General features: G+C 42.0%; 1 protein-coding gene across 4 annotated transcripts in view; it reads right to left on the bottom strand.

Moving 5' to 3' along the window:
- Nucleotides 1-14,570, bottom strand: part of LYN (LYN proto-oncogene, Src family tyrosine kinase) — a 54,417-nt gene that overhangs the window by 8,733 nt on the left and 31,114 nt on the right. For all 4 annotated transcript variants that reach the window (XM_074577053.1, XM_074577050.1, XM_074577049.1 and 1 more), the window contains exons 9-11: nt 10,867-11,049; nt 9,858-9,934; nt 49-202 (exon numbers count right to left, since the gene is read on the bottom strand). In XM_074577053.1, the coding sequence (XP_074433154.1) occupies nt 49-202; nt 9,858-9,934; nt 10,867-11,049 (414 nt within the window). The remainder of the gene's footprint in view (nt 1-48; nt 203-9,857; nt 9,935-10,866; nt 11,050-14,570) is intronic.

Here is a 14,570-nt window from a genome sequence, read left to right as displayed (position 1 = left end):
CTGCCTCCCAGAAGCTGAAGTTTTAAGGACAAAAATAAAAATACATACCTTCCCTTGCTGTATATTCGTTGTCTTCGATGACTCTCGCTAGTCCAAAATCAGCGATTTTGCACATCAGTAAGTCTGAAACCAGAACATTCGCTGCTCTCAAATCTCGATGGATATAATTTTTTCTTTCTATGTATGCCATCCCTTCTGCGATCTGTAACCAAAGAAACAACTGCTTTGATATTTCAACACCTCACACCACCATCTTTCAAGGTATCAGCAAAGCCGCATGCATTTATTCATTACCGGTATCTTCGGAGCACTTTTATAGATGGAAGCAAGGAAAGAGTGACTGCCGTGAAAAACCTATACGTAGATCCAGTCCTGCCAAGCAATACTTACAGTAGCCGCTTCAAAAGAATTGTTTGGGTGAATAACAGCTGGCAGGATTAGAGAGACGTGTATTAGAGACGTTTCCTGTACCAAAATCAAAACCTTCCTCAGATTTCTACTAAAATAGTCTCTTCCCCAAATTACTAACCAGTTTATTTTCCAAATACTAAGGAAATGGAAGGAATTAATAACTTAAACAAGATATGGATGTTCTTTAAAAGGCTGATAAAGCAACAGTGCAGAGAGAGTTAAAAAAAAACCCAACAATTTTCTGTTTACTCAGTATGGGCCTGGACAATCAGGAAACAATTACTAAGATACGGCAAACAATTTTATCTTTATTTTCTTCTACAGCACCGTGTACCTGTTCACACACGAGGAGTGTTTGGCAACAGCCAGCTCTCAGATACTATCATAAGTAAACTTAATTTGTATTTCAGCAGCCCAAATTAATTTCCAAGCCAAATTAAAGATGATTAATGTCCTCAAAATATGCACTGGGAATGATTTTTTCAGTATTTGCCCAGACTAAAGGTTTCTTTTTTTTCCCCCCCTGTAGAAAAACATTTTGCTTTTCAGTAAAAAAGAAACTGAAATAATAGTTTCTAAACTCAGAGCTTATTGCTCATTTCAACTGATGTCGAAAAGATTGAGAGGATCTAGGAAAAAAAGAGAAATAAAGCCAGTGCTGGTGAGCTGGCAGTTTTTCTCTCTGTTGTAAGACTCTGGGTCATTCCCGGGCCAGGCCCACGGTCCGACCTGTGCCGCAGGTACCTCTCCCGGCTGCCTGTGGGTGGGTGACAGGCAGCTCACTCTCGGCCGCGCACTTTGGGGAACGCACCAGCTCCCAGATTGGCTGGTGAAGCAGCAGTAAAGCAGTAGGTCTCCAGTGCCAGTCCCCAGCACACCCATAGCCGGGATCTTCCCCCTCCACCTCGGGAGAAGACAAGCGCACGCACCCCTTCTCGGCGCCAGAGGTGCTCGTTTCAGCCGTGCAGCAAAGCGGGCAGGAGCACCTGACCCAATTTTAAGACAACTTTAACATAACTTCTGCTTATCCATTTTTAAAAAGTCCCCGAGGGGTACCGCGAAGGCACACACTGCCACCGCTTACAACACAAAACCACACGGTCTTCGTTCCTCTTTTTCGGTTTAGGCAATGGAAAAATAGAGCCACTTGCCCTCCCACCTCCTCCCACTGCAAACCTCTTCTTACAAACCCATATAGTCTGCAGATGGGGCGTTACATTGCCCTTGTGTGATGCAGGGGGGTTCTCACACTAGCCCAGAAAGAAACTCGGATGATGAAGAGAATGAAGAACACCTGCATTTCACATTTTCTAGAAATAAGTAAGATGTTTCATAATGAAGGAAGCAGCTACTAGTGAATGATTGCCACAGAGAGTCTTACTAGAGACTGACAGACAAAACAGAGGAGTATTTGATTAGATCCTGCTCTGCCTCTCTCTTCAGAGAGAGAGAGAGGTTACTTCGGGGAGGACCGAGAGATGAAAGGGAAGGTTTTGCTGTAAAATCAATGCTGAGATTGGACTGGCCAGCTTGGCAGATAGGACCAAAATGCAGACAGGTCCACTAACGTCACCAAAAATACATCAACCATCACGAAGGAATCGATCTTCCTCCTAATTCCCTGCACGGATCTAATATTTGGGCAAACTGCTGGCTGAGGAATGAAGAACGACTTCATGAAAGAGACATTCGTTTACAAGCCCATCCAAGCAAAGCCATCGGAAAGACCATTTTATTTCCTTGTGTTTGTGCCAGATTCAGTGAAGTCATCATCTGAGTAGTCACAAACGAAGAATGTGACCTCAAACGATCCATTAAGTTTTCAGCAAATACAAACTGCATTTCCATGAAATTCCACAACAATAGTTTTAACTGCAGTAAACCAGAGAAATTGAAAGAAGCCAGGTATGTGCAAGCATTTGGGCACGCGAAAAATTCCCAAGTAGGAAAAGAATAATGGGCAAGGAATTTTGAATGGGAGAAGGAGGGGAAACACAGCAACTGGACAACTGAACTCACACATCTGGTCACTTTAAGCCTTTGCTTTGGAAAAGAAAAAGAAAAAAAAAAGGATTTTTTAAATCAAGGGAATGGGTGCCAAAGCCCATGTAATAATTCTTTATGATAATTGTTGGGTTTCATTGCCAAATGATATGTTAAAAGTAGAGAAATTCACAGGAACAAAAGAAGATTAAAGCCCTCTTCCCCTTCTTTTAATGATCGTTGGTACCTGCCAAGACTGTTCGGCTAGACATAACTACTACTCGGGAGCAGGATGGGAAAGCTAATTTGGGCTTCTGGAATATGTTTTGTGGCCTTTAAGAGAGGATTCTGCCTACACTGCATAAGTGTTAGTACCAAGGAGGCATCAAGTTTCCCCTTTGCCTTTAATGAACTACTGACATGCTTCTTGAATCCTTTTACAATCAACCAACAAATCTCTAAATACTAGGAACTAGGCACCCAGGGTCAGAATGGAAGAAAAGTTTTCTGGAAGGAATAAGCCACTCCACAAGACGGCCTCCGTACTGTAAAGCTTCAGCTGAAAGCCACGCCATAACTGAATGATTGGGAGCCGCGGTTCTGCAGACAGCTCTGTCACCCATTTGGGGCGTGATTTCAACTGGCGCTGCTCTTTGCTCTCTCTTTCTGCTCTTTCTACCTGTAAAGCAGGGTAATTACTTAACTTTCCAGAACACTCGTGGGTCATTTCACAGATAGGTATAAAACCCTTTCAAAATCCTGATAGAAAATGGTAGCAAAACCACGGCGCATAGGAGGATGCTTTGAAAACATTGCATTCCCTACTTTCTGACCCATTCTTTTAGCTTCTGAAGGTGTTCCGGGAAAGAGGCAAAAGCAGCAGAGGACTTTGAAGTAGGGAGGGGAGAACCTACTGTCACAGAAGAGCTACACCACCTGAAAAGCAGTCTTCCCTGGTGCAACATCACAGCTGACATTAAACGGCACAGAGAGGGATGGGCAGTTCTGTGCTTTTTTTTTTTTCCTCAAAAGGTGAAACTCCGTATTATAATTTATTATCTTTTTTTCTGCAAAACCAGAGAACTTCTGAATTCGTTCATAGCTCCGTTTTTTCAACTCAAAGACACGCTTGATTTCAACTTCCATTCCGAAGCTGTGTGACCCTCTTTTGCAAGACTAATTTCAAACCGGGTGTGTTTTACACATAGGTTGCGATGCTGTTTCTTCATGCAGAGAGCGGGTTACGGCAACGCGCGTAAGGGATTCCGCTTGCACATTTCTAGGCCGTATGTAAAAATGTGGAATACTGAAGAGGCCAGATGGGTTTGTTTAGGGCCAGCCCGATAGGATGTTTTCACATCGTGCTGAGAATGCATTATATCATGCTGAGGAGGAAAACTAAGTGACAGGGGTCGAGAAATAGAGTGGAATAAAAATGAACGGGAATGAAAGAATGGCCAAAGATTTATATTTTTTTCAGGAAAGCAAATTTTAAACCAACTGGAGGGCTGACAGGTACAGCCTCATGGGAAAAAAGTCTCAGGAGCAACTACACCATCAAAAAAACCCAGCAATTACAAGTGCAAGGGCAAATCACGCTTATTGTAAAGACAGTGCCTGATGAGAAAAATTTGGCCAAATCTTGTGTGGTCAGAAACACACAAAAATTATAAAGTCAAATTACAAAATATAAAAAATTCCCCAATACAATAAAAATCAGAAGAGACCACCCACACAAACTGGTACAAACAGTAAGTATAAGCAAGGAAACTACAGGTGCATTACTAATAGAACAAGACCAAGGAAAACACTCACATTAAATGAATGATTAAATTAAATGATGCAGAAGACTACACGCAAATGGTACAGAGAACTTTTTACATGCCCGCCTTTGCCCCATTCTCCACTGAAAGGGCCAAGGGTGCGCACATGGTTAACATGAATGACAAAGGGGTAAATAAGAAGACAGGATGGAAAAGGGAAAGAGTCGGGTTAGGACAGTTTTCATGGATACATGTGGTTTATGAGACACCTGAAAACTGTCAGTAAATCCAAACTCACACATCATCACTCAGAGAAAAAAATATAAGTGATGGATCAGTATATCAGTGATGGATCAGCTTATATTTGTTAGAAATTAAGTCAACTCCGGGAAAAAAGAAAAGCTGTGACCTACAGTTTCCAAAATATTGAGAACACTAGGCTAAGAACCTCCCCAATCCTCTCCAGTCCTATTTTAAACCAAACTTATGTAGAAATGATTACTTAGAGATGGTTTAGGTGTACTTTTAACAGATTTTGTGTTGGCAGATGTGCTTCTTACTCTTTTCAGGATCCGAACTATAAAACTACATATGAAACCGCAGGCAGTAGAAGGCAGGGATTTGTGAATAAAGGCAGCTTCGAAATTCCCTCTGTATCGCTGCTGCCTGCGAGACAAGCGGGGCTGAACTGCTGCGCTCGCTCCCTGGGGCTGGGATGCTGCCCCTGAGGGCCCAGCCGCGAACAGGACATCCCGGCAGCATCCCTCCTCCTTTGCTCGGCGGGTGAGGGATGGTGGCCTCAGAGCTGCTCTTGGCTGCCCACCAGCTCAGGTGCAGGGATGCAGGATGCTCCTGCCAAAGCAGGTAAAACAGCCCGAAAACCAGGTTGGAAATGAGTCCAAAGCCCTTAGGGTGGGAGGGAGCATCCTGCTGGTGAAGTTTAAGCAGAGGAAATAACGGAGCATGTCCTGAGGTTCACACTGCCTTAAATTTGGTAATTCTCAGCTCCTAGGGAAAGAGCCTCACTAAAAACAGTCTGCAGTTTTGAAAGGTTTGAAGCAAACAGGTGTTATTGATCTGGACAAGATTGTCTTTGGGATTAACCAAACCCAGGTTCCTTTCATAGAATAGAATCACAGAATTGCCTAGGTTGGAAGGGACCTTTCAGATCATCTAGTCCAACCATCAACCTAACTCTGACAAAAACCATCACTAAACCATATCTCCAAGCACTATGTCTTTCAATAACGTCCAGACACATAAAAAAATAAAATGTACTTCTTGATCTCAGAGTTTTCAAAAAGAGAGTTCACCTTCACGTGACTCTGTCTATGAAGGGGTGTAGACCCTTTGTATGTGGCAGTGCTAACCTAGCACCTAGTTTGGACTCGATGATCTTAAAGGTCTCTTCCAACCAAAACGATTCTATGATTCTATCCGGCAACTGAAAACTGTTGCAAAATAGTCACATTTTAATCTTCAAGTGACATATCAGTGTAACACCAATTTTCAGTTTGCAGCAGTGCTTATGCTAAAGGTGAATTCAGGAAAGGCTGCAAAAATGTATTTCACTTGCTCCATCCAGTCAAGAGCTATGCAGTCAAAGCAGACTCAGGGAAACAAAGGATTACTAAAGTAACATATATAATTATACACTGGTACATTAGAGGATATCATTAAAAATGACAGAAACCTGAAAAGGAATATAGCAAGACTGCAGCAGAAATCTCCCAATGCCAAATAAGAGTTAAATTCATTCTGATTTAGGACTTCCCCTTTTCCCCTTAAAAAAGAAAGCAGAGAGAGAGAGATTAAAGCACTGCATCAAAAATCTCTATTAATTTTATTCTAAGTGTATCATAATTTTAATTTGTAGCCTTAGAAAGCAGAAAGAAAAGGATAAGAGTTGCCAATGAAGTTGTAGATCATCAAAGAATTAATGGAAATATCAGCACTGCATGGGAAAGAGGACGGACTGTTTTTACGACAAAGCTTTGACCAGTTTGAAAGTGATGATGTGAGTATGTTCAGTAACAACTGATATCATTTTCCTGACCACAGCCACCATACATGTGTGTGCTACACGGTAGATAACGGATTTGCGTAAGAAGCAGGAAGAGCCTACACATGCAAAAGGTTCACTGAATTTGCATTGTACGTTTTTGGCAGCTCTCATCAAACAGAAGCACGTACGATGTCAAGAACCGTGAAACAAAGAATCGGGAGCTTTTTGGGTTAATTACCTCTAGGGCACGATGAAAACCAACTAGTAAGATCTAGAGTTTGCCAGTCGCTTTAGCGCTGAAGGAGCTAGGCGGTTGCCTGTAGTCAACCAAAAGGAATATGGGCAATGTCCACTCGGATTGTCTTGGCCTGCTGCGTTAGCAAGATGTGGCCGTATAGCTTGTGGACAAAGCGATGAAATTCGCTTACCCTCCAACTCGTAACTGGGAGCCACCAGCACCTTTGGGTTCCCTGAGCCCGCCGGCTGAGCTGATGGGCGGGAAGGGGAACGAAAGGAACCGCTTGCCAACCGCCTTGCCAAACGTACGGCAGTTGCGAGACCAGCCGGTGAGGTTGCCGTGCTGCTGATCCAGGCACCAGCAGTGGTCACGCAGGAAGGGAAACAGGCTCAGATTTTGCCTTCTCCGTATTCCTGGCTGTTTCTGGCATGTCTGACATATGGACAATTCTGCCAACTTCTACGGGAGATGCCGAAGCTCTGCTCGGTACTAAAGCAGGCAGTATGTGCTTGAAGATATGTTTGCAAAACTCAGCTTCCTGTAAAACACACTCCTTTCAGAGACTTCTAGCATTCATCTCTAGTGGCCAAAATCATCCTTGCCAGGGATAGTTAAGACTAGGTCTCTCCAGCCCCTACTCATACGCACTAATTAAAACACAAAAGAGAAACTTCAGCTCTTTCAGAGGGCAGACTGCTTTTAGAAACTGAGCTGGACCACCTGCCTAGCAAGCATTTTCTTGCCATGTTTTCCACAAGCCTAATTTCACAAATTGTGATTGTGAAAAAATAAGCCAATCCTCAGCTACCATTTGTTGCGTTTTCAGTCTTTCTGAGAAGCTGCGACAATCTGGTAAAGTGCCTTGCCAGAATGCTGTGGTTAGACAGTCATGAAGGGCTCAAGTGTGGGTCCACCAAGGCAAAAAAATATGCCTGATCTTATTTAAGTAGTTCACCATCAGGTTCCTACCATGCTTTTTTTTTTTTTAACCTCTTCTGAGACATAGCTCTCCAAATTTCTTTCCCCTCAGGCTGTACAGAGAGGTTTACACCACTGTTGTAAGAATAAATTAGTGTTCCATTTGTACAAACCAGAGCCATACCAAAAATACTAGGCACACTTTATGTTCTCCTTCATATACCGCCTACATTCTGGAAAAGCATGATCCACGGGTCTGCAGTAAAATTGCCATTACCTTATCAGTAGGCCAACAGAATTTGAAAATATTTTTGTCTCTCTTTTGCCCTAAAGACCATCAATTAATGTTCAGACTGTCAGAGTTGGAGAAGACCAGTGGAACATCTGCGTTGGTCAGAGGGAAATCTCCGGTCTGAGAACTACACGCAGCCTGCAAGTCTATTCCACACAGTCGTGTTACTACCCAGTGGCATTAAGGACTTTTTACAAATGTGCTCAAAACCCCTATGCATTCTTTCCATAAGAAAAATCCCGGTATCTCCGTTCCAAAGTTTTGTTTGGGCTGTGGCTAGACACCCTCAGAGAAGCCTTCCTGAACATCCCTTTAAGATCGCTCTGCAACCCAATGCATGGCTCGCGCTCAGGAATTTCTGTTGATAGTCTACGTCTCACGTGAAGAGAGGGACTTCTCATATCACCCGTGCTGCACAAGGTCCTGACCTCTGAGGCCAAGTGCAAGAACCAGCTCTGAGAGGTTGTTGTCAGGTCAGGGTGACAAGCGATCCCCATTTCAAGTGACCCGACCTTCAAAGCTTTGTAAACGACAATCACTGAGCCCTGTCATCTTAGAAGTGATTTACCCAAGTTGTACACAGAGTTGCTTTCTAGTTCATTAAGCTTTTTCAGCCTTAAATTTCTGAAAACACAATATCCCTAACTCCAATAAAAGGGTCTGCTATAAAACCACATGTGCTTTCCTCTCCGCATCCTAGGTCTCTTTTCATGCCACTGGTCATAGATGTTCTTCTCTCCCTTGAGTTTTAAACACTATTTTCAAAGCTATGTTTTGGGGTTTTTTCCCTGCCCACTGTTATTCATCTCTCCAGACAACGACCTGGGATCCAGCAGGTTTTCCACATCTACAAAGCTTTTGCCCCACTAAATTCTCAAGGACAAGTTACCCAAAGAGTTCAGAAAACTTAGAAAGCCTATAGCTACACTGGACCGATAATTATAGCAAAATCGGCTCCTGCGTTGAATCTATGTTACATAAAAATTTATATTTGATATATTGAACATCTATTTTATAATACGTGATATATAATACACCATAGAATAGAATAGTTCCAGCTGGAAAAGACCTCCAGTGATCATGTAGTCCAATTGCTTGACCACTTCATGGTCAAGCAATTAAATAACTTAAATCAAAAGTTAAAGCATGTTGTCAAGGGCATTGTCCAAATGCCTCTCAAACACTGACAGGCTTGGGGCATTGCCCACCTCTCTAGGAAGCCTGTACCGGTGTTTGACCACCCTCTCAGTAAAGAAATGATTCCTAATATCTAAACTTATATTTTAGATACCACCACTATTTATATAGTAATAGCTATATGAAACAGTTATATAATTACCTTATAGGGAATTTTTTATATAAATCACTAATGTTTTATTACATCTTTTTAAAGCTTTCTTGCCTTTCCTTCTGAATTGTAACAAATTAGTTTAACAGAGTAAAACAGTCCGCAAACTCTAATGTATCTTGAAAAGCCTGAAAGGCTGGTGAAACAATAACCTATTAGAAATGCCTTCATTGCCTATTAGTAACATCAGTTACAACTTGTGAAAGCACAATCTTTACTAATTTTCTATATGCCTCCCTGGACATCAAACGCTGGCAACTGTCCGAGGCGAAACAGTGGGCCCCAGACACCTTTGGTTCAGGCTTTGACACACAAATCACTCTGGGGTCTCTCTCAACAAATTTCGTTTATGACATGGGATAACTTGTATATTTTGAAACACTCATCTCAGTTCATCAATCAGATACTAGTACCCGAAACATCATTTGAATAGATTTCATTTATTTCTCAGTAATTTACGTAAGAATTTGAAACCAGCGATAGTCCCTTGAGGTTAAGAGAAGTCTGACCAACTGACCTAACTTGACAAGTAAAAATGACACATTTAACGCTGAAGGAATCTCGCAAGCACAAAATCACAAACCTGTAGTTATGCTTTCAACTCACAGCCGCCCGAACTGAAAGCGGCCTTTCCACAAAGGAAAGCGGCTGCGTACCGCTGCCATCTAAGCAGGCCACCAGCGGTATCGAAGAGGTAAGCCTAACTTCACATACTCCCTTTGAAACCTCTTTTATCTATTCCCTCCTTTCAAGTAACCTTATTTACTCTGACCAAAACTTATTTGAAAATTAATTTTTTTTTTTTTTTTTTTCAAAAACACCACCTTAGGATAAAGCTGCCCGGCATGAGTTTCAGACCACAAATGCCATTAATTTTCAGCATATTTCTTAAAATTTACCTGAGCAGAGAAGTCAATTAGCTTTGGAAGCAACAATTTACTTCCTTCATCGCTCTTCAGAAAATCCAGCAAGCTTCCTGTGACAACAGAGAAAACATTAAGTCAGTGCAGTTTATTACCAAAATAAAGGTCGCGCCAGATCCCCACTTTTCTGGACCACAAAATTTTTGCAGTGAAGTGTTTTGATGTATTTTCAAGTTGACTAAAGTAAGGCAGTCTCTTTACATGATTTAACAGTAACATCCAAATCAGCATGTTGGGCATCCGAGTTTTGACGTTTTCCTGGGCGTAGAAAACTCCCATCAGACCATACCTTAGGTCAGTGGTGGTGAGTTTGGTAAACACCCTAATCTACAGAATATCAGGAAAGCTGCCTTAGGAGAACCACACATATCAATCCTTTCCAAGTCATAAAGAATAAGTGGCTCAACACTTGTTTACGAAGTCATCAGCAGAATTGCTTGAAAAGAGAACAAACCAAGAAAAAATACCACCCAAGACAACCTGAGAAGGAAACCTCACCTATTTTTGTAGTAACGCTCTAATAAAGGTTGTCCTTTTCTAGGAGGGCAGCCGTCCTTGCAGGACCACTCATCGCTCACCTTATTACGCACGTATTTATCAATTCAAGGGCCACATAAGGCCATTTCTAAGGTTTGTTTTAATTGCCTTGCTATTACACCAGACACAAAAGTTAGGTAGGGACCCCAAAGGAACCAAAGCTATTTGGGGGGTTATGCTCTGCATCTTTAACAATTAAAAATGCTGCATTTAAGACAACTGTAAAAATAGCTTATTTCCCAAATGCAGCAATGAATCATAAAATTAAAGCTTCAGCCCTCCTCTAGGATAGGGGCTCCTTCACTTTATATCAGAGCATTCAAAAGAAGAACACCAAAATCCCAAGTCTGCCTTTTTTTATTCCTTCCTTTATAAAGAAAGGGGACTGATTTATGAGGAGCAGAAAAGTTCACTAAAACATTGCTTGCAGATCCAATGTTATTCTCACCTTTAGCCATGAATTCTGTTATAATATAAATAGGCTCTTCTTTGGTCACTACAGCATAAAGCCTAACGAGCTTATCATGCTGAAGTGTTTTCATGAGGTTGGCTTCCTCCAGGAAGGCTTGCACAGACATCGTTCCAGGCTTCAGAGTCTTCACAGCCACTTTCGTACTATTATGATAGTAACCTAAAAGGAGGGAATACGATCAGTGCCCTTGAAGTCACCGTGCCACACAGTGCCCCAACTAGTAGGCATTTGTAAAGCAGGTGAGGGTGGATTCCAGTAATAGCTGAGAGTCTGAGAGCAAGTGCCAGATGTAGCGCAAATATTTACACTAAAATTCCTTTTTGTTTTGCAACTGATACAACACTGCGGCGAACAACAATCCATTCCCTATTTTCAGAAATCAGATATCTGAAAAGAAATATAAAGCAAGCAAACTATCTTCCTTCATACTGAGTTTTCATTTACAAGTAGTGCATAAAACATTCAAACAGTCAGAAGATGTTTTAATGAATGTCCACATAAATTGTCGCAGAATCTAATGGATTGCTTTCAAGATTCTGGAGCATCTTTAAATACGATGATTATAACCATTTTATGCATGCCAGTCTCGTGCTTATAATCCTTTCTGTAACCTTCAGTACTCAGAGCATTACGGGAAAGCGCAGTCGAATGAGCGCTCCCATGACCAACAAACATACGCCGCCAGGACTGCAGTCCTGCAGTCTTCAGAGCAAGACTTAAAATGTGATAACTCCTTATGGCATAGCCCATGCCCAGAGTGGAAGAGACTGTAGCTGTTTCACTTCTCTGTTTATCAAACCTTCTAAAGGTAATATTCTCATTCTATAAAAAGCAACCATCAGTGAAGAGAAAAGCAGTGAATTATTACCTGCTTTAATGGTTTGCAAACATTAAATAAATGTTAAAATAGCATTAAAAAACCAATAGAGTAGCAAGCACTGTTCCTAAAGTTTATCTTGTGAAGTCATTTAATTTGAAAAAGAAAGGAGGGAGGGAGAGAGAGAGAGAAAGAAGGATATAAGCACACCTTCTTCATATCATTTCAGGTTTACAGAATGCGTCAGTAATATCAATCCCCAGCCTTTTGTCCCCAACCGTACCCATGTCAACATTGCAAAAATATTTCTCGGAAGAGGTAAGACTTCAATGACTCAAGGAAATAGCCTCACTTCCTTATTCAGCAACAATCCAGACAGTATTACCACGACGGCTACACCGTTAAATTGGAGTCCACAATTTCCTTGTACCTAAGATTTATCATCTAAACTTAAGAAATCAGTGGCAAAGCAAGAAACTAATTTCTGGATCGTAAGTGATTGCTCTAACCACTGCGTCTTCCATCACCTGTCTTAAAGAAGGATCATTGCCTGAGAAAAGCCACTGTATCTATCACAAATTATTCACCTCCATGATTATTAAATATATTTTTCCAACGACAGTCAGGTCAAAACATAACAACGATATGCTTCTGGATGATCTAATAATAAGAAATGACAACTACGGGTCAAATTCTGCTGTTATAGCTCAGGTATACAATTTATATCCACCAGAAAAGATGTTAAATACATGTCTTTCTGCTTAAGAAGAAGACAGCTTATTTGCACCGTTTCTACTATTCCATCACATACCATAAAGCAGGGCACTAGTACCACTAACAATTTGTTGAATACTCTACTGAACATACTAATTAATATCACTATTTCTGTGAAGCAATCGTGACCAACACGCTTAACATGAACTATGTAACAGCACTTCACATTCACTGAAGTGATCCATCAAACTAGGGTTCTACTTGCAGAAAGTTTATGTTACTACGACACCTGAGCGATACTGATATTTTCTGCCAAAAGAGTCTCCCCTGACCTTCTGGTGGTAACACACAAAGCAAATTAGCTGATGAGAGCAGTAGAGAGATTTGATCCTGATCTCTCTCAAGTTCACTTATTTCATCAGGTATTGGGAAGGATGGGACACCAAAACAGTGAGGAAAGGTTGTCGTGAACTCTATGAGCACACACAATGGTGCCTGTAAGAAATGGACAGTCTGGCAAAACTGGAATTTGTTACCTCATTCCCTCACCCATTACAAGAAAAACCAGTGTTAGCTTGATATGGGCTGAGGACCACACCAGACCTGAACCCTCACAGAACACAAGTCCCTGTCTTGCAGCTAAGCAGGTGCCACCTTGCCATTTGGGAGAAAGCTCCTGTCATCTGTGAGTCCAAAGTAGCAGAGTAAGAACATGGGGGAGGATTATATTAGGATAGGAGGCTAGACAGACCTGGAGGAGGCAGCAACTTTTTAGTATGCATCTGTACCACCCCATTTTAACAAAGTCTCAGTCCTCATGGCAGGGCACTTAACATTACCATGAGAACCTCCATGCTAGTTTCCGTAAAGATTGTCTGCTTTTGCAGGCGCACTCTTACTGTACAGGTAAGAAACCGCAGCCCTTGTGCAGGCGGAGGGAAAACTGGTGACGTCCAAGTGTTTCAGCGAGTGACAGCAAATTTAATGTTCAATCTGCATCACAGAAGTATTCCAGTGACACGCAGGGAGCTGTGGGAAGGGGTGGCTACAGCACTGCATCGCCCCTGCTTCGAACAGTGCCTGGGGCTCCGAACCCTTCACCAACGTCTGCCTTGGCTGAACTGAACCTGACTCCAGGTGTAAACCCACCACTTGCTGTGTCATGGTGTTCCTTGCCATGTGATATGAATGGACTTATGGTCAGTTTGCTGCCTAAACATTAATTAAAAAAGATAGGTAAGCAATGAAGTTCTTGCCTACATCTAGAACACCTGACATAACGTTCAGAGTCTTTGCAACTGACATTCAGGTCATGGATGTGCTGTAAAAAAGTATTTGCCATACCGATGAGATGAGTTTTCTTGGTTCATTTTAGATGTCTCTGATTTTTCTAACAGCTGCATAAGAAAATACACCTCCAAAACGGGCATTATGTATATTCTAATTTGGGAGTTACCGAATGAGAGAGTCTTTTACACCTGAGATGCAAGCAAAATGTGCCTCATTAATAAAATACACCATAATGGCTCCATTTGGCTTGTTAACTTTTCTCTTAGCCCTGCTTGAGAATTCCTTTCATGGATTATTAATGCCCCAGAGCATTATGGTTCACATCGTATCAGTGCACACTAGAAACAAAAATGCATAAAACATAGACCCTGCTCTGGCAGTGCTACGCTGGTTCATCACATCACTAAAGAAGCTGCCCAGATGCACTGAACTCCACGGTCAAGAACCCTTTCGTACCACCACAGGAAGCAAATCTCTCTGCAGTTTAAGCTTCTGTTAAAATTTGAACATGCTGCAAGCAATAATATATGCAAGTCTGAGGAATGTCGTGATGTCTTACACAGAGAGATGTCTTACACAGTTCTTCCCTATATCACAGAATCACACAATGGTAGGGGTTGGAAGGGACCTCTGGAGATCATCTGGTCCAACCCCCCTGCCAGAGCAGGGTCACCTACAGCAGGTTGCACAGGAACGCGTCCAGGTGGGTTTTGAATGTCTCCAGAGTTGGAGACTCCACCACCTCTCTGGGCAGCCTGTTCCAGTGCCCTGCCACCCTCAGGGTAAAGAAGTTCCTCCTCATGTTTAGGTGGAACTTCCCATGTTCAAGTTTGTGCCCGTTAGAATCCTCAAAAAATTG

This window comes from Larus michahellis, chromosome 2, assembly GCF_964199755.1.
Source record: "Larus michahellis chromosome 2, bLarMic1.1, whole genome shotgun sequence".
NCBI lineage: Eukaryota > Metazoa > Chordata > Aves > Charadriiformes > Laridae > Larus > Larus michahellis.
This window is presented reverse-complemented; position numbering and strand designations above follow the sequence as displayed.